Source organism: Corvus brachyrhynchos, unplaced genomic scaffold (genome assembly GCF_000691975.1).
Source record: "Corvus brachyrhynchos isolate BGI_N302 unplaced genomic scaffold, ASM69197v1 scaffold279, whole genome shotgun sequence".
Taxonomy (NCBI): Eukaryota; Metazoa; Chordata; class Aves; order Passeriformes; family Corvidae; genus Corvus; species Corvus brachyrhynchos.
In genome coordinates this window covers 8,602,147-8,623,935 of record NW_008246060.1, presented here as the reverse complement: position 1 = coordinate 8,623,935, position 21,789 = coordinate 8,602,147, and the positions used below count along the sequence as shown (strand labels likewise).

Genomic DNA, 21,789 nt, shown 5'->3' with positions numbered 1-21,789 from the left:
GGGGCCTGCGGCAGCTCCGCGCTTGGGAAAAAGAAACGCCTGTTTCCTGGGGAAATGTGGTTTTAGGGGAGAGGGCATGTTTTGCTGTTGTAGTTGCAATTCGGTCCTTTGCCTGTGCCTGTAGTTTATATTGAGTTTATAATTTTGATGTGTACAGTTATCAGGAGAAAGCAGCCTAAAATGGTAGGCTGGCCATTACGCAGTGCTTTTTTTTTTTTCCCCGCCCGAAGGCTCCTTTCTCTAAACTGCTGGTAGTATACTTTACTTTTTCTTATACCATATCTACTTCAAATGTCTTTAGACTTTAAGACACCTAAGTGTCTTTAAGTGTCTTCAAGTCACTTTAGTTGTCTTAAAACCAGAACTCATGAAACTCTTGCTATGCTGTAGCTATATGTGTGACAGAAAACAGCACAAACATTTCCCTATTCAGAAAAGCAGTTCCTTCCTGCCCCCATCTTGTTTCTGGGCAGTAAAGGAGTACTTTTTTGGAATATATTTTTCTTTTTAATATATTTATATTAGTTCCTGGAAGCTTCTTCCTGTTAAGGAGGAATAGTCCAGAGATAACATTCTGAAGGGAGTGGCAGAAGCAAAGGAAGGCAGCTCAGCCTAGAACGGAGACAGATGCACTGGGGCAGAAAGTGTGGAGGTGAAGGTGTGGAGAGAAAACAGACTGCCGAGAGAGAAGAAAAGTGCTGGTGCAGTGTGTTTTGATGAAGGAGCTGATTATGAGAGTTATGCACCTGAAAGCCCAGCTGCTGTAGGAGCTGGGAGGTTCCTTCCCTGAAACCTCCCCCAGCACGCAGTTATTTTCTGTGGAGTGAGTCAGTGCTTTACTGGAACGTCCATGGTAACGTCAGAAACAATACAAAACCAGTGTGGAGTGTATGGCTGCTGTAAAGCTTGAGTGTATAAATGCTTTCCCAACAACTTGGCTATTTCTGTAATTTCCTGGTTTTTGAGTTGCTCTAAGAGTCATGTGGATCACTCTCCTCCCACTGATGCAGCAGATAACTTGCACTAAGCATTGCTTACATGTTTGCCTGTGGCCCTGTACCCGCTGCATTTCTACTGAGTGCCTAATGATTTTATGTCAACAATATTTACGATATTATGTTCCTTTGTCTTGCCTGACCTTAGTATAAGGTCAGAGGCCAAAATGTCTGTCTGTACTTAAAATTTCTGGAGTAGCCATCACATTCATTCACATGCTTTGTCGCTTCTTTAGCTTATTATTTGTAGTTCCCAGAAGTTTTGAGTTGCTAGACTGAAAACTCCGTGAAATGTCAAAAGTCACAAAAGATGTCACAACAGATGTAACAAAACCAGCAGTGGGATGGAGATATTTCATGGGGGTATTTATATAGTGAAAATTGTAAAGGCATAATGTTAGGTAACAACTTAAAATACATAACCTGATCTGCTATAAAAAGCTCAGCTAAGTAGTCTGTCTGATTTGGAGGTTATAGGAGATGCTGTTTCCTAGATCTCTAGCAAGTTTTGGAAAATGGAGCTTCCAGAGGGTCTCTTCAATAACACTGCATTAATCAGAGCCATGATAGAGCTGACCTAATTCTAGTTCTGTGATAGCAATGTAGGGAGAAAAAGAAAAGATGCTGTAGTTAAAGCAGAGATATAATTGAAAACACCAGATGGTTTAATTGTGACTACAGAATTAGCAGGGCTTTTGAACAAATTGAAATTTTCACTTATTTTTAGCCAAGGCTTTGTGTAATAATTCATATAAACTTCTCTATCGGCTTCAAATTGTGGTTGGAGGCTTCCGTTACATTAAATATACAACTGAGTAATGGCAGTAGTGGCATTTCTTTTGTTTATTTCATACATTTATGTTTACTCCCTTGAACCATGTTTCTTATTGCACATATTTTAAAAGTGTATTATGTAAACTATTGGAAATAAGGACAGAGACTTGTCAGCTTTAGGTAGTGCATTTCATTTTGAGTTTATCTTGAAGGTAGCAAAAGACTTTTTTAAAAAAAGGAAAGGTAAAGGCTGCATGTTTTACCCCTCAGTGAGAGCACTTAGATCTATTTGAAACTTGAGTTGTCACGCACTGATGTTAAGGTTGTCCCTTTGCTTTTGCCAGTTTATTTGAAAGCAGGTGTGTTTGATGCAAATCCTGAATTTCCTTCAGGCCGTTCCCCAAGCTAGGAAGAATGTAAAAAGTAGATAAGCAAACCAAAGGACAACAATTAGTATTTACTGTGTATTGCTTCTATTGTTGCTCTGTGTTTGTTCCAGGTTTTGTCAGTGCTCACTAGAAAATCTTGGTAAGAGGTTAGATCCTGGATGGGGTAAAACTGGAATCAGTTATGGTCAGAGTTGGGACTCAGTGGTGTCCTTCTAAGAGACAATTCTATCATGTGCTTGTGATGACCAGGCAGCCAATCCTGCCTGTGCTTGGCGTCTAGTTTTTTGTTTGTGTGTGTGAAATTGTATCCATACTATTCAGCTGTCACAGATGCTGAGTGTGGACCAGTGCCAGTTGTTAGATTGTGGCAACTGAATAAAACAAACACAACCCTGCACAGGCCCAGTACCTGGCTGTTCCCTGTACAGTGCAGAATGTCACTGTGCTGTCTGATCGATAGCAATGTTCTTGTCTAAGATCTCCAAAGAAAGGGAAACGAGTTCTTCCCAGATGTTGTCTCTTTTTTTTCCTTATGTGTTGTCTGAGAGAGAATATACTGTCTTACTCGGTAAGGGAGGGTTAAAAGTTTTTTGGAATTTTTGTTTTGGTAGGTTTGTTTTGGTTTTTTTTTTCTTTTACTGCAAAGTGTGGGTGGTGAGGGTTTTTTTGAGGGAACTGAGAAAGTGTTCACCAGAAGGAGAAGTGGGCTTTCAGTTTGGGCTTTTAGATCTGGACTTCTGGCAGGCTTAAAAACTGTCAAATACAACAGTCCTATATTAAAGATTCAGATGAGTTCTAATGCTTCTGAGGTCTCTTGCTTGTGCTAAACTTTACTATGGCCGTATAGTCAACATGTATGTGAAGTGATACTCACTATAATTAATTCCTGCATCCCAAAGACCTCTGGTTTGGGTATAAAAGCATGTCTGATTTTGAACTTTGGCCTAGCGAGTTGCTCTAAATTAGGTGCTTAAGTTGCCTGAAGTAGACAGGGTGAATATCCCTTTTATTATTGCTAGAGATAACTTTAAGCTTGGGAATTCGTACTCCTTCTGTAAACAGCGTACTTATCTATAGTCCAAATAACTGGTTATTGGCTATGCTTGGCAGTGTTTTAAAAATACTTGGTTTTCTATTATTCATAGGAGAATAAATGTATCTTACAAATGTTAGGATTTAGGGGGAAAAATACTTACTTTTCAGTAGTGAGCTTTAAGGACTAAAGCTTGCTGATCTCAAGTGCAGACTAGATTTGAAGGCTCTAGTCTTGCTTTCTTTTCCCATTCCTTGTTTATGGTTGTTTTGAAATACCTGTTTTTCTACTAGACTACTCTAAATTGGTCCTTTAATAATTCTGTTCCTGGAAAGAGTTAATCAGCTGAAAGTCACTTACTCTTTATAGCCCGGACTGAATGAATTGAAGGCGTGTCCATTTGCTCACTGAGGGGTAGTAATCATCCCAGTGTTGCTGGACAGCTGAATGTGTAAGCCTTCCCTGTCCAGAAAATATGAAAGCCATCACCTTTAAGAAAAAGTTGATGTATTTGCACCTCTTGTTCATCTGGGGAGTCCCAAGGCTGTTTTGTTGCAGTGTAGGGTATGTCCCAAAGGAGTTTAGCTAAGGTCCCATGTGGCTCCTGCCAGTGTACTTGACTTTGGGAGCTGTCACTTGAAGAGCCTGGTGTCATTTGGCTTCCTCTGCAGCCCAAACAGCTGCAGACCTGATGGAAACTTTTTGTCGTGCTTTTGTTCCTGTTGCTTCTGCCTTTGCAGTGGGGCCACTCCCTGGCTCTGCGCTTCAGGCTCGGGCACAGCAACCAATTAAAAACTGCTGGTGTGAAATGAACACTCAGATTTTTTTTTTTAGTAACTATCTTAGTGTACTGAATATTATTATTACACTATTGCTTTAGTTCATGGAGTAATTGGTATTTTCCTAGTCTGACTTGCACTAATGATGTAAAAATTTATTCTTTCATGGCGGAATTTAAAATAGAGGAGTATAAATCCCTGGGGCATTAGTCAGTTAAGAACATAGTTCAGACTATTCATAGTATTATTTGTTTTGCAACAAATGATTTTCTATAACAAGTTATGAGTTTGAAATAGAACAACCTCATTCCATTACTTCTTCAAACATCTCATAAACTTGATTTGGTTTTTTTCTTGCTTGTTTTGTTGTTTGGAAGGTGTCCATCTGTATTGTCATAAATGTTTTGACTATGTATTTTATATATTTGAAAGAGGATATTGAAGGAGTGTGCTACAAAAGGAAGCACTTGGATCAGGGCAGAGTGGGGATCCAAACTGAAACTGACATCTTGGAATTAACTCAGGCTTTTTTGCTGCACATAGATCTTGAAAGCCTGTTCAGCTCAACTAAATTCTTTGGATCTTGTTGCCCTGAGTATATATGTAGGGCTTCTGTCACTGGAAAAGTTCCATGAATGTTCTTAGTAATATTTTTACAGCTTGGTTGTGGCTTATTTGGGTGTGTCCTCCAATTCAGGTTTTCTTTGTTGGACATAGTATCTCTCTTTAGTTCTATTTTATTTTGACTAAAGCTTGCAAGTGCTACCTTTCTTGCTCTTCCCCCTCTCAACCCCCCCTGCCCCTTGCCCCAGCAGGTCAAAAAGTGCTAGATTATTTTCTGTAATAAAAAAGATTATGATACTGAATTAGAAGGATCATCAAAACTGACAGAGCTCCTGAGTTGTAATACTAGCAAGCATTCAAATGGATAGTTTTTAAAAAAACTCCTATTTGAGTTTGTTTCTGTTCCACCATCTATTGACAGCTGGGAGTTGGTTTGGGTTTTTTGTTAAGGAAACTTTTTTTTGTAGGAAATGGATGACGTGTTAGTCTTTAAATACACATTGTTGGATGAAGTCCAGTAAAGGTTTGTAAGGGTGAACAATGAGCGATAAGATCTGTGTAAAAGAGGTTTCCTGAGTTGTGGGTAGCGTGAACTCAGCCCTGTTGGAAGAGGAACCCATTCTACTAAATTAGTTTTATTCATAGTGAAAGGCAGGCTAGACAGGAGTCACATACACAGAAGACTTAATGAAAAACCAAAATTGCAGGACTTTTAATCTGTCAGGATGAAAAATATTACAACTGGTACAGGAGAGAACAACCTGTATGCTGCAGTGCGTGAGTCAAATCTTGCTCAGGCTGGTAAAATAGCAGTTAGCTAGCTCAATGTTGACTGTGGTTTGTCCTTGTCTTGGAAAAACACAGTGGTGGATGCCTCAGCTCATATCTGATGAAAAACGACAGCATATTGTAAGGTGATAAATTCTGTTCTGCTGGTTTCACAATCAGGGATCAGTCTCAGAGCAGGTACTGTAATTTATAGCTTCAGGCTGCTTTGTCTACTATATCCTGGTAATTAACCTTGTCGAGGAGTCAAGTCAAGGGTTTAACTTTACTCGGTGTTCCCTGTGAAATGGGCATAGTTAAACAAATTATTTTGAACAAATAAAGGGTATAGTGTTTCATCCTTTTTTGTCCTCAAATTATTATACCATGGCATAGCTGGAGCCTGAAGAGCAGCCACTAAATAAATTCCAGAAATGGGTGTGAATGCAGTGACTGAGCTTAATTGCTACTGCACCTTAAAACAGAAGTTTTCTGGCAGCCTTGGAGTTTTCTTGTTTATTTCTGCTATCATTACGTAATTTGAATTTTTGTTATAAAATTCTCGAGTTGTAGTCCTGTTCTTTCGTGCTGTATCTTCCAGAAGCGTATTTTCAAGATTCCTGTTGAAAGTGTATCACAGATTCAATCTTTTATGAGCAGGTCTGTTCCCTCTTAGCTTTGCCAAGCAGCAGGAAAATGCTCAAGAGCCTGAACGGTTCATAGTGTGCAGTGTGAAGCACGATAGTGATGTTCACCGTGGGAGTAAAACCTAAGGTCTTTATTTAGAGTTCTGAGGTGGACCTCTAGGACTGAACACTGGAAATGGGGAGAGGACCTTGACAGTATTTGGTCTGTATTTTATTCAAGGCACTCCCTCTTTCCGTGTGTGGTTTGGTTGTTTGGATTTTTCCCTCATCTTATGTTCTACATTTTTGATGACTGAGCAAACAGAGACTTTGCTGTTCCTGTGTGCTCCCATGCAATATTTGAATAGCAGGGTGGGTTTCCATATCTTCTGTTCCCTCGCCTGTGTCACCTGTTTGTTGTCAGCAGGCAAGTGCTGCTCATCAGGAACAATTTTAGTAAAATATTGTGGATGTAGCAGGAGAAAGTGTGGAAGATAAGATTAGAAGATGAAATGCAGGCAGGGCTCAGGGAATGGTTGGGAAAGTTAACTTTTTCTGTTAATATTTTTGAAGTTAGAGAACTTGGCAACAGAGGCTCAAACGAGCTACAGAAAAGATAGTGATCAGAGAAGTTTCTGAACTGGAGAAGTTGGTGTGTTTGCAGATCTAGTTTGCCTGGAATCAAACCAGTCTGGGAAAATTTCCCCTTGGAAAAGCCCTGGATAAATACAGTGTTCAAAAGAAGCAAGTGGAACATTTTTATAAAGAAAGTAACATTTTTTTAAGATTGCTGAAGTTAGCTGTTTTTTCTCAACCTCAGCTTTCATTGCCAAAACGCTCTTCTAATCTTGGGGTTTTTTCTAATTTGAAATGAATGTTCTATATGGGATTAAAAGCAAGAAAACAACCTTGCTAAGAAAAACAAGACATACCCCATTGTTTCTCACCTTCTATGACAAAAAAAAAAAAAAAGTACAAGTATAAGGCAAAAAGCCTAAAGTTTTATTGAAAAGGCATCTTATAATTTTTTTGAGTACCCTGTCTTTATTGTATTTACATGTGAAGCTAAAAAATAAATAAAAATATAATTATAGTTGTACCTGAAGAAATAATACTAATTTCAGTGTTGTAATAATTTGTATATAAAAATGTACACATTGACATTATGCATGCTGAGACTCTAGATTGTGGGGGTTCTTTGCTTGGTTTTTGAGTGACATGGTAACAATTGTTCTTTTTTATTTTTCCATTCTTTATTATGTAAAGCCCGTTTCTAAATTAGAGAGGCTCTGAAGTGTGCCAGGCTGCCTTCTGTTGAGTTTTTTTAATGTTCTTTTTTTGTTTGCTGGCCTCTCTGCACTTCCATGCTCTCGTACCTGCCCGGAGCTGGCAGCGTGGGCAGGGGCTGTGCGTCCCGGCCTGGAGCCCGGCGCCTCCCTCTGGCAATTGTGTGGCCAAGCGCCAGCAGGGAGGAAGCTGCCTGCTCGTTTTTCCAGCAGCAGAGAGGGGATAAGTGTTTTGCTTTTTGTGTTTGCCTCGTGGATTTGGGGTCAGTCTTTGCATGGGTAACAGCAGTGATTGCTTTTCTGGTGCTGAGAAGCTGCATTCACTTTTTTATTGATTCTGTTAGACACTACATACTGGAGCAGAAGTAAGGTAGGGTTATAACTTTTGGTGTGCTCTGTTCATTGCAGTTTGCGTTAGTTCATTTCTCTCTCTTTAAATTTAAATGAGTATGTGCAACATGAAGTCCAAACAGTTTTTAAGTAAATTGAAGATTTCCTAATTGTATTTCCTTCTAAAAAAAGATCCAAAACCACAAAAAAAGTTTTTTCTCTATTTCACTGTTGCTGTTCAATAGAGCCATGCAAACCAGAAAGGGAAGTTAATGTGATCATGCAAAATGAAAACAATATCACAAGAACAGCACCCCTGCCAACTCAAACCAAATCCAAAACAAAATTCCACAGCTGAAACCCAAAACACAGCAATACATGCCAGATGCAAAAGGTGGTGCTGTAGGGGAAAGAGGGGGGGGGAAAAAAAAGGGATAATTTACACAGCAGTTCTAAAAATAGACTGGGACTTGTCATTAAAAATAACCTTCAAAAAGTGAACACTCATTATGGATATTTTCTTCATAGTTACTTTTACCATTCTTCCTGGTAGTTGTTCTGTTTAAAATAAGGCCTTTATATTCTGTAAGCCTGTTTTCATTTTGTCCTTCATTTAGCTGTTCTTCTGTTTTGACCTCTGCTTTTGCTTTGGACAGCTAATGACTTTGTGCACTTCTGTGCTGACAGAGGCACTATCCATTTTGAGAGATCCAATTTGTTCTAGTGATCTTATCCTACCAGTAAACCCCTTCATATTTTATGGCAATGCTGTAAGCATGTATCCCTTCTGCTTCTTACTCTGACCTTGCACTTCTGCAGATGTTTGCATTTCGGTGCCTTCTAACAACTTCTTGTGGTTACTCGCTTGAAGATATAGCTTCTTTGTCAGATGATTTTCTACTCTTGATTGATAAGGCAGTTCTGTATAGGCTGGAAACTTCTGGAGATTTTAATAGTGCAATAAAGGAAGCATGTTCAAGTCATACATCCCTAACAACATAATAGACAAAGTAAGCAGTAAGTGGCAACTGGAACAAATAAGAAAAATAGTGTGAGAGCTAAGCAGTAGCAGAGTCAGTCATCTGAACATATTTATTAGTCCAGCAAAAGGAAATGGGAAGAGGTTTCTAAGGGAAGAGCTGGGACAAAGTGTGCAGGTTATGTCTAAATTTTGGTAACTGACTACTGCATACATGTTGCATCTTAGTGTTATGTGGTGTAATGGGTGAAGTATTACAGAAAATAACTGTATCACACACACTTTTCAGATCTTTGCAATGAGTTACCCGGGCTATCCCCCAGCGGGTGGATATCCACCAGCCCCAGGTAAGTTGTTCCGATGAGTAAACATTAAATACAGTGGTGTATTTATCTGGAGTGGGGAGGTGGCATGGATGAAGAACAAGACTGCAGGGTGTTTCCTTGACCCACCAAAGCTTTCTGTACTCTCTTGTTAAGTCCTGTTTTATCTGGGCTGGGGATTCTCGTTTGTCTAATATGTGTGCTCTGCCATGTGCTCATATAGTAAGATCCAGTTTCATTCATCTCAAAGCACAGAGCATTAGGAGATGGTCTTAATTTGACCAAATTAAGATGGTCTTAATATTGACAAAATCCAATAAATGACAAGGATCAGTGTCTGGTCGATACTGAGTCCTCAAGGTGAGTGGTGAGACAAATGAGCATGGGAAAAAATCATTCATACAGCTTAAAACTGTATTCCCTGAAGAAATAGGAAATTATCCTTAATTCACTATTCTTAGGCAGGTGCTTGCATACAGAAGGGAGAGAGCTGTTAAAAAAGGTAGCAATTATAATAATACAAAGCTGATGGCATCCTCAACCACTGCTTGGTTATCAAGCAGAATTTCGGTTGTTAGTACTGTTGAAAGGTAGAAAGAAAGGACTGGAGTCATGTGGGTATGGTGAACTGTGGATTTGGGCAAGCTAACTCAGGAAGGTGTACAGTAAGAAGCCCAGCTAGCTAGGAGGATAAAGCCTGTTTCTCAGCAAAGTATTCTGGGTTAAGTTAGACCATACTGCTGTGTGCAGACAAGTTTTATGACCTGGGTGTCTGTGAATGTACTATTGTGCTCTGTGGACATCTCTCAGATTGGCAGAGTAAGTGGAATTAATAATATCTTCCTACTGGAATACCCAGACAACTTTGTACTTTACGTGCTCTCAAGTCAAGGTATGGTGTTAACAGTCTTGAGTGCTAACCTTCAAACAGGTTTAGAATTGTTTTAAGTGAGAAGTTACAGATTCAGTGGTAACTAACATGATTAGAAATATCCCGTGAGATTTCTCAATAGTTGCACTGCTACCCTGCACCTCTTCAGTTGATTTTCCTGGTAGTGTTGAAAATTACATTAGAAATTTAAGCAGTAAGAACTAAAAAAGCATAGTTTCTCATTTCAGTGCATCTGTGTTTGATTTCAGGTAGCAATCCTTGGGGTGGAGCTGCCTATCCACCTTCAAATCCACCTCCAATTGGTCTGGAAAATGTGGCTGGCTATGCCAACCAGTTCAATCCCAACCACATGGCTGGAATGGTGAGTTTGCTTTCATTTAATGTGTTTCACTTTGGTGTCCTCAAGTACAAAATTGTGTTTCTGGCATTGTCACCAAGAGGTTCATCACTTGAATTCTGTGCCTTTATGTCTAATCTGTTTAGGTGTTGAGCATTCAATATTGCCTATTGAAGAAAATGGTTGCTGCAAGATATTTCTTATTTTAGGAAAACAGAGCACTAGTTAAATGTTGTTAACAGTCTAACTTCAAAAGTCATGGACATAAAACTAATAGAACTTGGCATTTGCTGTGTAGAGGAATAGGGAACTACTAACACACCGTACCCACTCTTAATATATTCACATGGGCAAACACAGTCTGGATTTTGCCTATTACCTGGATTTTGACCAATCAGAGTAAGGAAAATGGCTGTGTAATTAGAGGTATCAGTGATTTGTCCTTGAAAAGAATATGGGATCAACAGTCTCTTACAAACACTGATGTTTAACAGATGGAGGTAAAAACCTTTTACATTGACTGAAGAAAATGTAGACATTTCCAATGTGATTTTTTTTCGTAGAGCAGAAGCAAGTGACACTTCTGACAACTTTAGTCTTCAGAAATCTGTTATGCTGCATAACGAATACAGTTTGTAGGAAGATATTTGCATTTTAGATGTCTTTCTGAGGCAGTGATTAAATGAAGTGATTTGGCAGCCAGCAGGCAAATTGAGCAACAAACTATCTAGGGTGCACACAGCAATATCCACAGCAACTAGTTTTTGATAATGCTGCAATCATCAAATGTCACTTCTGGTTTCTCTCTAGAAGAGAGTTTCAGTGGTAAGATTTTGATGTGAAGTATCTTCACTGCAGTTTCTGCAGAGGTCTTTCCAAATGTAGTTGTAAACTCCTAACACATCATAAAAGCCAAAGGTTGCTTAGAGTAAAGTCTTTGCACCCAGGTGCACCCTTGTGTTCACACAAGGCAGCCATGGACAAAGAAGGGGTTATTTGGTATAAAGTTTTAGGCATATTTTTCCATCCTGCTTGCTATCTTTTGCAGATAAAGTGCTATCTATCTGTGTTGGTGGGGAGGGAGGTTGTATTGTATTAAACATGTTACTGAAACTCAGCTGTTTGTACCCCTTCCTGTCTCTTGCTTTATTGTTGTCATTGCAGGCATCCAACCTGGCAGGGACCTTTGGAGGAACAAATATACCACAAGGCATGTATCCTTCCACACCTGGGGGTTTTCCACCAGTTCCTCCAGGTGGCTTTGGGCAACCTCCGCCAGGACAACAGCCCTCGTACGGAGGGTATGCTCCACCTGGAGGAAATCCACCATCCGGAATGTCGCCTTACCCAGCATACATGGGTGGCCCTGTGCCAGGCCAGCAGCCTATGAACCATCCAGGACCTCCAGCGACTCACCCAGGGCAGCAGCCCATGCCAAGTTTTCCACCAGGTCCAGCTGTGAACCCATCTATGCCCTCTTACTCAGGAACTACAGGGCCTGCAGTCACTCCTGTAAGAGTAAGAGCATTCACTGCTTTTCTTTTGAGATGTGACTGTATATACGTTCCTCTACGTTTTCTTTGTGTGTGTAACTGTAAACCAATCATAAAATTGAAAGTTATAAAAAGAAGTTTGAGTGAAGGAGAGAGATGGAACGTTTTCAAATGCAACCAGTATAGGCTCATATGTCTTGAAACAATTTACGTTTTATCATGGTATCCAAGAAAAAAGATTCGACATGAATTCAGATTGATGAATCTTGCCTTTCCTAACTTTATCAAGTATTGCCAGTTGTATATACAGTATCATCGAACCTTAATTAATTGGAAAGCAGATTTAATGTCAGCAAACCTTCTTGATCTTGCATTTTCTTGTAATTTGTGTCTAGAAGTTAACAAATTGCTTAAGGCAGGGTTGGTTTGAGTTTTCTCTCTTATTTTTCTAACAAAAAGAAAACTGGTAACAGTGATCATCTTTCCTAAGAGTAAACCACAGTATTTTACTGTTTAACACTAATGTGCTGTTAACACTAATGCTATTTAACACTATTGATCTCATTTTAGCATGGAAACCGAGGTACAATCACTGATGCACCAGGTTTTGACCCTCTGAAGGATGCCGAAGTCTTAAGGAAGGCCATGAAGGGATTAGGTGAGCAGTCTGAGGATTTACATTTCAGTTAAAAGTAGAATTGCGTCTCAATTCAGCGTGGATCTTTTCCTATTGCTATGTGTGTACTGCGTGGGATAATTCACATGCGATTGTCCTTGGTTATCAGAAGTATTACTGGGAGTTCATGTAGGCATAAACAACATCATGAGTTTGGTTTAGGTTTTCTTTGTATTCTTACTGTGTTTGTGCTTGGGAGTAGAGCTCAAAGTTCTGTGGTTGTACGCAAGAATAGATACTGTAGATGAATTCAAGGCACACATGTCCTTCTGCTGGGGTTAGAATAGGATGAAATAGAGACAGAAAGCTGAATCCTCACGAGGTGATGCTCATTCTGTGGTGTCTGTGTGCGTGTACAGGAACCGATGAGCAGGCGATTATCGATTGTCTTGGAAGTCGTTCAAACAAGCAGCGGCAGCAGATAATCCTGTCCTTCAAAACAGCTTATGGAAAGGTAAATGCCTTGTGAGAACAGAAGGAAGAAGAAATAAGAGCCTACATCCCTTCAGTGGAAGTCAGAAGACTTAGTGGTGGGAAGAAAAGATTGCAAGGTGCTTTAGGGGGAAGATGGTTGTTAAGTTATAGGCAGTTGAGAGTTGTTCTGCTTTTTACCTACACTTGACTTCTTCATGCAGTGTTGCAGATGAAGCATGTAAGCAGTTTCTCTGCTAAATGGTTACTTTGACTCTTTGATCTGTGCAGTCTATTTAATTGGACCTTAATGACCTCAGTGTACACATTCCATTATACTGGTTTTAGTGTTAAGTGGAATAGCTTTACTTTGAACATACATTACTGGTGTTTATGCATAAAGAATTCTAAGTAAAATGCATGTTTTTGGTGCTTGCTTTTGTCAGGTTTGGTCTTTATGCATTTTTTCCTTGTTTTTGCTTCTCATTAGGATTTGATCAAGGATCTCAAGTCTGAGCTGTCAGGTAACTTTGAGAGGACAATCTTGGCAATGATGAAGACACCTGTCATGTTTGATGCTTACGAAATCAAGGAAGCTATAAAGGTTTGTGTAGAAGATAGAAATTTATAAGATAGAGGAAATGGTTGAGCTGATAAAACATTTGGTTGCCATTTAAAAGTTTGGGATTACTTGCCTTGACTTCATATACAAGGTTATATTCTGAATTTTTTCCTATATAATTTGATTATATTTCTTTTATACTAGGTTGTAAAAATAATAATCTGAAATCTGTTTTTCCTGTGTGTGTTTTAGGGTGTTGGCACAGATGAAAATTGTCTCATTGAAATCTTAGCTTCCCGCAGTAATGAGCATATTCAAGAACTCAACAGGGTCTATAAAGCAGGTTTGATTTGTTCCATCAAAATTTTCTTTCTTTTCTTACTTAATCACTGACTGATAGTATGAATTTAGGAAATGAGCGGGGTTGTATGATGATTCATGACTGTGTTTCTTTTCCAGAATTTAAGAAAACTCTGGAGGAAGCAATAAAAAGTGACACGTCTGGACACTTTCAGAGGCTTTTAATTTCACTTGCTCAGGTACTTGCCTGCTGGGATTTTAGAATTTGTTTGTTGTGTGTTTGTGGGTGGTGTGGATTTTCTGTTGCTGTTGTTTGTTTTGGTTGTTGGTTTGTTTTTTTTTACTTTTAGAAAAAGCAGCCCATCAAAGCTCATCAGTAACACTTCTGGATCTTCTAATTCTTTCAGGGAAACAGAGATGAAAGTACAAATGTTGACATGTCCGTTGTCCAAAGAGATGTGCAGGTCAGTAGAAATGCTTCATAATTTCTGAGTATAGTCAACTTAATACACTGAAATTTGACTGTGTGGATTCTGCTTACTGTTAGTTTTGGACACCTTGTGACTTCTGATGCAGTGCTTATGTTTCAGTGGATGGAAGTGATGTGAAAAGCTGTGGCAGCATTAGAGCCATGTAGGTGCAATACAGAGATGAAGCTCTTGGGAGTACAGTCCGCAGGATATTTTACCTCTCATTCTGTCAGGTCTTTGGCTTTTGCAAGTGTTGGATTGTGCTGCTTACTAAGGAAATTGTCCAAAGAGATATGAGGTGATACGTGTGTGGATTAAATTTTAATCTATTCAATACCTGCATTAGCCTTTGCGTGTTGTTTAAGGAAGTCTGGATTTTTGCAGCAAATAATGCACTTGGACTTTGTAATGCTTGCCCCATTTCTTTTTCTATATGTTCCATTTCACCACGTAGCAAAGGGAAAACCCTGCATTGTTTTAGCATACTAGTGTCATTTAAATAGTAATGTAATTTACTTTCTACATAGTGTGCCTTAGCCAAAACACAAGAACATCCCAAAAAACACTTAAAAGTGTAGGAAAAAAGCTAAGTGCAAGGACTGTTAGGAAGAACAATTTTCAGGTACTTTTTGAACAATATCCCTTCCTTTAGTAATCTGGAGCTCTTGTGTTTGAGCACTTAAGCATATGCAAGCAATCCATGCTATAGGAAGGTTAGAACTCGTTGCTATTTATTGCTTGTTCCCGTTTTGCAGTAGTACATAGGCTAAGAAATAAGTATAGAAGGAGGAGAGGCTGTAAGGATGGAAATCTGTAGCAGTTGTTCAGCCTGACTAGTTTTCTGAGTAATGAAGTGTGAATTCCCTTCTGTGTTCAGGAGTTGTATGCAGCTGGAGAGAACCGTCTAGGAACTGATGAATCCAAATTCAATGCCATTCTGTGTGCAAGAAGCAGGGCCCACCTTAGAGCAGGTACGGTGTCCTACATAAACAGTAACTTGATTCTGTGTATGAAATATACAGCACTGCTCAGTGCCTGAATTTCCTCCATCTGTAAAATGAACCCAATGAGATATGAAAAGCAGGATGAATTCTGCTGAGGAAAAGTCACCTTTCTTAAATATCAGAGCAGGTGGAGGTCATACTTGTTCAAATGATCCTCTCATTAAAGAATTGAAAAACTAGAATTGTTTCAGTCTTGCATACTTGTGTGTGTAAGACACTTGCAGTCCTTCCCCTTTTACTTGCTAGTGTAAGGCTACATCAGTCTGTCACGGTGGAAATGTTTCAGTAAATACATAGAACTTTTACAATGTGCTATTGGGATGTGAAGTACTTATGTGGAGGAAAGGGGTGTGTATGAGAACCTGAATATTTTCTTCCTAATTTTTTAGAGACCCAAAGCTTTCCTAAAAAAGTTGCCACTCTTTCTCTTACAGTGCTTTCTTGGTCTAGCCCTTTAACGAAAAGGACAGATCTAGCTAGAAGGAGCATGAGAACATGCAAATGGTTGATAACACAGTATTAGTACTTGAGGTGTTAAAACTTGTGTGAGTACACTGTAGTATCCAGCTGAGAAGTGCCATTGAAATGAAGCCATCCAGCATGTTCTAGTGCCACCTCTTTTTACTGAGCTGACTCCTGAAATGTTTCTTTTCCATTAACAGTCTTCAGTGAGTACCAGAGGATGTGTAACCGGGACATTGAGAAAAGCATATGTCGTGAAATGTCTGGAGACCTGGAACTGTTCTGCTACAGCTGCCTCAGATGGCATCTGTGACTTCAGCTAAGGATGTTCTTATTAGTAATAATTCCAGTTTCTGCTTTTTATGTTGACGCTTTCTGTGAAGTCATTTGTGAATAGTAAAGTGGGGCACTTAATTAATCTCAAAATGACAGATAAAGTTTTTTTATTTCAGGCTTCTGCAGAATTTAAATTTCACATGTTAAAATGAGGGGAGAATTATTGACTATAATTGGCACTGTTTTAAGAAGTGAAGAGAACTTGTACCAACTGCGCTGAGTCAGTGAGAATGGAATGTTTGGGACAATTTTGGAAATCCAGCAAAATACAAGCATTAACCCTCTAATTAGTTACCTCTAACTTTATTTACTAAAAAGACAACTTAAATTTGACTGCAAAGGGGTTATTTTTTCCACATTTCCTGTGGGTACAATTTTGTTAAATCTTTGTTTCTAATTGCCCCCAGTACTTCTGAGCAGTGAAAACTCTTACCTCCAGTCACTTCAGAAGCAGTCATTCGTTTCCATGATGTTGGGTTGAGGCCTCAAGTTGCTGTGCAGTAGTTCTATTTAAAGTGCTTTATTATACATGTAATTGTGAACCACTTTCCTGTCTTTTGTCTTTACATCTTCATTTCTTTTTCTGTTTATTACTGTAAATATACTGCAGTATCTAGAGCTCCTGCTTTAAAAGTGATGTTGTTTGGTTTTGAATATGGTAGTGATGTAACCAAAAAACCCTTCAACCACCCACATACACAAAACCCAAAAAACTCCTACCAAAATAGGAAAAATGAACTTTGCATCACTTGGAAATGAGATAGGAGAGGCTATTTGGTTCAACAGATTTTTTTCATTGAAGTTTGTAACAAAATCTTGCTAAATGAAAATCAATTTTAAAAGCTTCACTTTTTCATGCCTGTCTTGTGCATATGGGAGCTACGTAACTACTGTTCTTTTTCTACTTTGCCACATTGTCACTATACTGATCTTTTAATGACCAAAACTGGATCTAGCTCATTTTGTGTGATTCATTTGCAGACCTTTTCCAGGATTCAAACTTTGTCCCCTCAGAAAGTATTGTTAGAAAACCAAGCTTAGGGAAAAGATATATTTCCCAGTGTTTGTAGAAAAAGATTGCCTTGGTAAAGAAACTGCTCAGAGTTTAGAACCCTCTTGACTTCATGGAGCTTTGTGGTGACTAGACAGGTCTCCATGTAGATCCAGATTCACAACTGAGACTATAGCTTGCAAGCAAGTCAGTAGCCTTTTGAGCAGGGCTTGTCATTAATATTCACTGAATAACTCCCTTTATTAAATGGATTCTGTGGGGCTTTTTATTTATATGTATATACACATATCTGTATCAGTCAGTGATGTTAACATCATTTGTTCTGTGAACCTTATTTGCGGGAAAAAGGGTTTTCTAATTGAAAATATTTAATTTTGCTTTCTTTAAAGCTTTCTGGATTGTACAACTGGTAACTTACAACATCTTTAAACATTGTACAATGCTAGTGTGTTGTGTTAGCTAAATACAGTGATACAGAAACATGCATTTCATTTTGTCATTTGTTTTTGAATAGTACTGTACATACCATTGACAGTTGTGTGGTGAACTGCTCTCTCTCATCTACATTTTCCTACTCAGAAAAGTACTTCTTCCTATACAGAATGTGTGTTGCTATGAAAAATGTATCTAGGTTTACACCTTTGATTCTGTGTGATTGATTTTGATACCCTACTGTGCTATTAAATGTCAAGTGTGGTCTGTTTTCTCTGTAGTTTGCCACAGTTTGCATGATTGTTTACTTGTAAACAACATTGCATCAATATATAGATTTTAATTCTGATCAGTGATGGAGGATTCTCTCATTATCCTGATTAACATGACAGTAATTTGATTTAGAGTTTGCTCTTTCAGATTTCTGATGAACTGTGCTAATTAAATATTACATCCAGTCATTACTAAATGAGCATGTTAAAAATTTTTCAGGAGTCCTGATGAATTCTGTGGCTAAAATAAGACTTTAAAGTAAGGGTTGTGATGACTCGGCCTTAAGAAGAAACACCTAAGATTCTCTGCTATCATAGGTGGTTTCTCAATTTGTACTAGCTCAGGATTTGAATTTGTCACACCTTGTAGATGCATGGCCTAAAACTTTAGAATTAAGAAGCTAGGAGCACCACTACCTGTGTGTTCCTTCAAGTCTTCTGCCCCCTCCCCATCCCCTCTTTTCCCTTCATAAACAAGAGTGTGGTCATTAGAATTCAAAGGTTCATTATGGCTGCTTCACACTAGATGGTTTCTAGTGACAGAAATGTTTGCTGTGAGCCATGCAGTGTAGGTTCTTTAACTGTATTGCAGCTACTGTTTGGATTAAAAATAATTTCAGTGGCTAATGGAAGGAGTGGAAGCTGCATTGTATCAAGTGTATGTTTATGTAAAATTAAAGCATGTGACTATGTAGGATAAACTCAAAAAATTGCTGAGTTCTGGCTGAGGAGGAATGCCTGATTTCTGTAATACTGTTTCTTTTTGCAGTTAAGTGTCTCAAGAACACACCAGCTTTTTTTGCAGAGAGATTACAGAAAGCAATGAAGGTAGGTGTCTGTGACAAGTTACATAAACTTAGCGTGGGGTTTTTTAAAATGCCTGTACAGCTCTTGGGAAGGAACTGTTCAGCTGAAGGGATTACATTTTTCAGTGGTCAGATGACTAACAGGATGCAGTTATTATTATGAAAGGCTGGAAAAATCCAGCTAATTTGATCCAACTTAACAGGAGAATGAGTACAACCATACATAAACCAAACATCTTCACTTGGTGAAACACAAATACACTTAAAACTCACTGAAATTGATACTTTTAAAGTAGGCAATTCTGGCAGAAATGAATAAGTAGGCCATTAAATTCACCAGACTGTCCTGACCCCCCGTACCTCTGTCAATCCCCCTCTTTTTTTTTTGCTTTGAGCTGTTGTGCAGAGATTAGTGTCCTACCACTAAATTTAATTTATTAAAGCATGATAGGCCAAATTCTGTTCAAGCTTATTGAAGTCAGGGGGCACTGAAATTGATACTTTTAAAGTAGGCAATTCTGGCAGAAATGAATAAGTAGGCCATTAAATTCACCAGACTGTCCTGACCCCCCGTACCTCTGTCAATCCCCCTCTTTTTTTTTTGCTTTGAGCTGTTGTGCAGAGATTAGTGTCCTACCACTAAATTTAATTTATTAAAGCATGATAGGCCAAATTCTGTTCAAGCTTATTGAAGTCAGGGGGGGTTATGTTTTTTTACTAGTGCTGTATCATACACTTTTCAATACATTATACTGCTGTTTTGTTTGTTCCAGGGAGCAGGAACAAAGGACAGGACTCTGATCCGGATCATGGTATCGCGCAGCGAGGTTGACCTGCTGGACATACGTGCAGAGTACAAGCGGATGTATGGCAGATCTCTCTACCAGGATATCACTGTAAGCCTTGGAGACCTTACCTTCCCTGCCATGACACCCTTTATGCTGGCAGAACACTGATCCTTGTGCTGAACAGCTGTTACCTGCACTGAGTGTGGCTGGCTGTGTTGGGTTGCTGCATTTGCCAGGAGCGTGGAGGGCCAGAGGATTGACAGCACTTGGGTTTGTGTGGGGGCTAGATGAGCTAGAGATGGGGAGGAAGCTAACAGGGAAGGAAGGAAAGGGAAGTTGGTCTAGAGGAGTTTCAGAGAACCCTCTATTGCAAACTCCTTATGTGATCTTGTGGGAACCACTCAGTCCTCCAGTTGAGTAACAGTGGTGCTCTACTTCATCTCTGTATTGGAAGAATACAAAGCTAAAAATCTTTTGAAGGATTGCCTCCTCTTTCTCTTGAAAGTACAAGATTTTGCAAATACGCTAAACTTCAGATTCTTTAGCAGTTGATCCACCCTCCTACTGCTATAGAGCTGTAGCAACAGTCAAGAGGATGCTTGGCTGATGGTAGGGTAATAAGAAGAGGAGGAGAGTGAGTGGTGCCACTTTTATTTACCTTATAATGAGGGTGTCAAACCTGTTAAGCCCCTGTTTATTCCTTCTGCTGATGCTGAGGGGCTGTAACTTGGTGGGGTTTGGAAAGAATCCTGTAGAGGTTCTGAAGGATTGCATGTGGCAAATGTTTCTTCTACAGTAGTTGCATGCCCTGTAACCATCAGTGTATGAGTAGAAGGCAGTGAGATGTTGGTGGAAAAGCTCTGTATCGCTTCCTCCCCCACGTTCCTCTTTTGATCTGGCATTCACATTTACCATTCAGAAGCAGAACAGGCCTACCTATTCAATGGACTAAACCCGGTCAAAACTTGACTTCAGTAAATATGGGGTGTGCATGTGCACAGTTAGGCGTATATAAACTCTGCTGCTTATTTCTGTAAAAGTAGAGGCAAAAATGTCTCTGGAAAGAAAGTTCTTAGTTCTTCAGCTGTGGCTTCATCTCTTGTGGTTGTTCTTCAACTTTTCTTTTTCTGGGTTGCTTTTCAGGGTGATACTTCAGGAGACTACCGGAAAATCCTGCTCAAGTTGTGTGGTGGAAATGACTAAATGGAGCACTGAGCTTTTCTTAAAAAAGCTGCTATTTTCATGTACTTGCTGCAAAGTACCTTTTTTTCTCCATAAGTAAATATGTAATGACCTGTTTCTTCTAAAGCAATTGCATTTAAAAAGATAATATTGCATATATCTTCAGTTCAAAAGTAGTACGTAATAAATGCCAACCCTCTCCCCCCAAAATACCAAGCTTATGTGCCATCTGCTCAGGATTCTGTATAGCACCCTCAGCAATCCATGAATGACAGGTCATTATTTCTTTTCTGCTTCTATCATGCTGAAATAATGTTTGTTTTATGAAACAGAAATCACAGTTGTATGATTTAAGGTGTTATTTTGTATAAACACTGAGTGCCATTTTAATGCAAGTTTTATATATATATTGTATACAGAGTTGGTTTCAGGCTAGCCCACTTCATGATATGTGGAGATAGCAGCTTCGAGGTTTTGTGTCTAGTTAAGACTGTTTTAAAGAAGTTTTGTCAAGTTCTGTTTTCTTTCCTTGATTCTTTTCAAGGAAGATGTGTTCCACATTTCATTCTTGCTAAGGCAAACTGTCACAAGGCAGTAGTGATGTTGACAGTAGTAAAGAGTCTGTCATTAATGTTTAAAGGTTTTGGATTGTGCCTTAAATGTATGTATGTAAGAAGAGATTATGAAATTAAAGCTAAGTCTTTGCAGACTGCTTTTTGGTGTTCATTTTGATGTATGTGAGTGGTGACTCAGTTTCTGTAACTCAGTTTTTCCACAGAAGTTTTCTTCCACAGGATTATTCAGAAATTGTTGTATTGTTAAGAGTTGGGGAGTCATGTGCTGTTGATGAGCAATTGTCTGTACATTGTCAGCAATTGTGCTGACAATGAGCAATTGTCTGGCATGGATGACATCTCTTCAGCTTGTTGTTCTCAAAATAAAAACACGTAAAGGTAAAAACTACAAAGCAGGGGAAAGGTTTTCTAACTATGTCAGTGAAAATAGGCTGCTTGTTAATCAAGTACGTGCAAACTCCCCTAACTTGACACACATGTAAGCGTGCTCCCTCTGTTGTGTAAGGGTCAGGCAGTCCTTTTTCCTAGAAGTTGTATTGCTGTTTGTCTTGAAAGAAAAAGGCAGTGTCCTGGATTTAATTCTGAATTGCGTTGTCAGCATGGCAAGGGAGAGGAATATAAAGATTATAGAATATGGTAGCCGTGTGTCCAAATGATGGATTCTGACTGGCACTTGAGACAGGACTCCCATTTTGGTCACTGGCAGCAGCGTGTCCTGTGTCCAAAGATAGACCATACACTCACTTGTGTTGGACAATCTGAGCATGAGAGGAATTTGCAGCTGGAAGTGTATCTTCATTGGCTGAAACCAATAGCAGCAAGAGTTCACTTCTTTGCAAGGGAAGGAGGAAGGTTCTAAGTTAAGGGAAGTTTGTTACTGTGCTTTAATCCTGCAGACCACCTGATCTTTTTTTCTTACTGACAATACTTTATTTG

The 21,789-nt window shown here is 39.1% G+C and overlaps 1 protein-coding gene and 1 long non-coding RNA gene across 4 annotated transcripts in view; one reads left to right on the top strand and one right to left on the bottom strand.

The window, feature by feature from the left end:
- Positions 1–16,224, bottom strand: part of LOC108449645 — an 18,959-nt gene extending 2,735 nt beyond the window's left edge. Inside the window, exons 1-2 of the long non-coding RNA XR_001865904.1 lie at positions 16,214–16,224; positions 10,866–10,874 (exon numbers count right to left, since the gene is read on the bottom strand). This is a non-coding gene — a long non-coding RNA (uncharacterized LOC108449645). The remainder of the gene's footprint in view (positions 1–10,865; positions 10,875–16,213) is intronic.
- Positions 8,810–20,992, top strand: ANXA11 (annexin A11). 3 transcript variants are annotated; one of them, XR_001865903.1, is made up of 14 exons: positions 8,810–8,867; positions 9,984–10,096; positions 11,237–11,584; positions 12,136–12,223; positions 12,601–12,695; positions 13,143–13,256; positions 13,467–13,557; positions 13,674–13,753; positions 13,922–13,978; positions 14,862–14,955; positions 15,651–15,756; positions 18,268–18,330; positions 19,082–19,204; positions 20,240–20,992. XR_001865903.1 is itself a non-coding variant. In XM_008642819.2 (14 exons), exons 1-14 carry the CDS (start codon positions 8,819–8,821, stop codon positions 20,297–20,299), a joined length of 1,467 nt encoding a protein of 488 aa, XP_008641041.1. In that variant the 5' UTR covers positions 8,810–8,818; the 3' UTR covers positions 20,300–20,992. The 3 variants fall into 3 exon arrangements, 1 of the variants encoding a protein (XP_008641041.1); XR_001865902.1 differs by having other exon boundaries at positions 11,237–11,590; XM_008642819.2 differs by having other exon boundaries at positions 11,237–11,590; positions 15,651–15,740; positions 18,272–18,330.
- The last annotated feature ends 797 nt before the right edge of the window (positions 20,993–21,789 follow it).

Excerpts from the sequence above, each read along its gene's own strand:
- ANXA11 (XM_008642819.2), top strand. The coding sequence starts at position 8,819 with ATGAGTTACCCGGGCTATCCCCCAGCGGGTGGATATCCACCAGCCCCA. Across the intron at positions 12,696-13,142 it reads TCAAAACAGCTTATGGAAAG|GATTTGATCAAGGATCTCAA; the intron begins GTAAATGCCTTG and ends GCTTCTCATTAG. Across the intron at positions 13,257-13,466 it reads AAATCAAGGAAGCTATAAAG|GGTGTTGGCACAGATGAAAA; the intron begins GTTTGTGTAGAA and ends TGTGTGTTTTAG.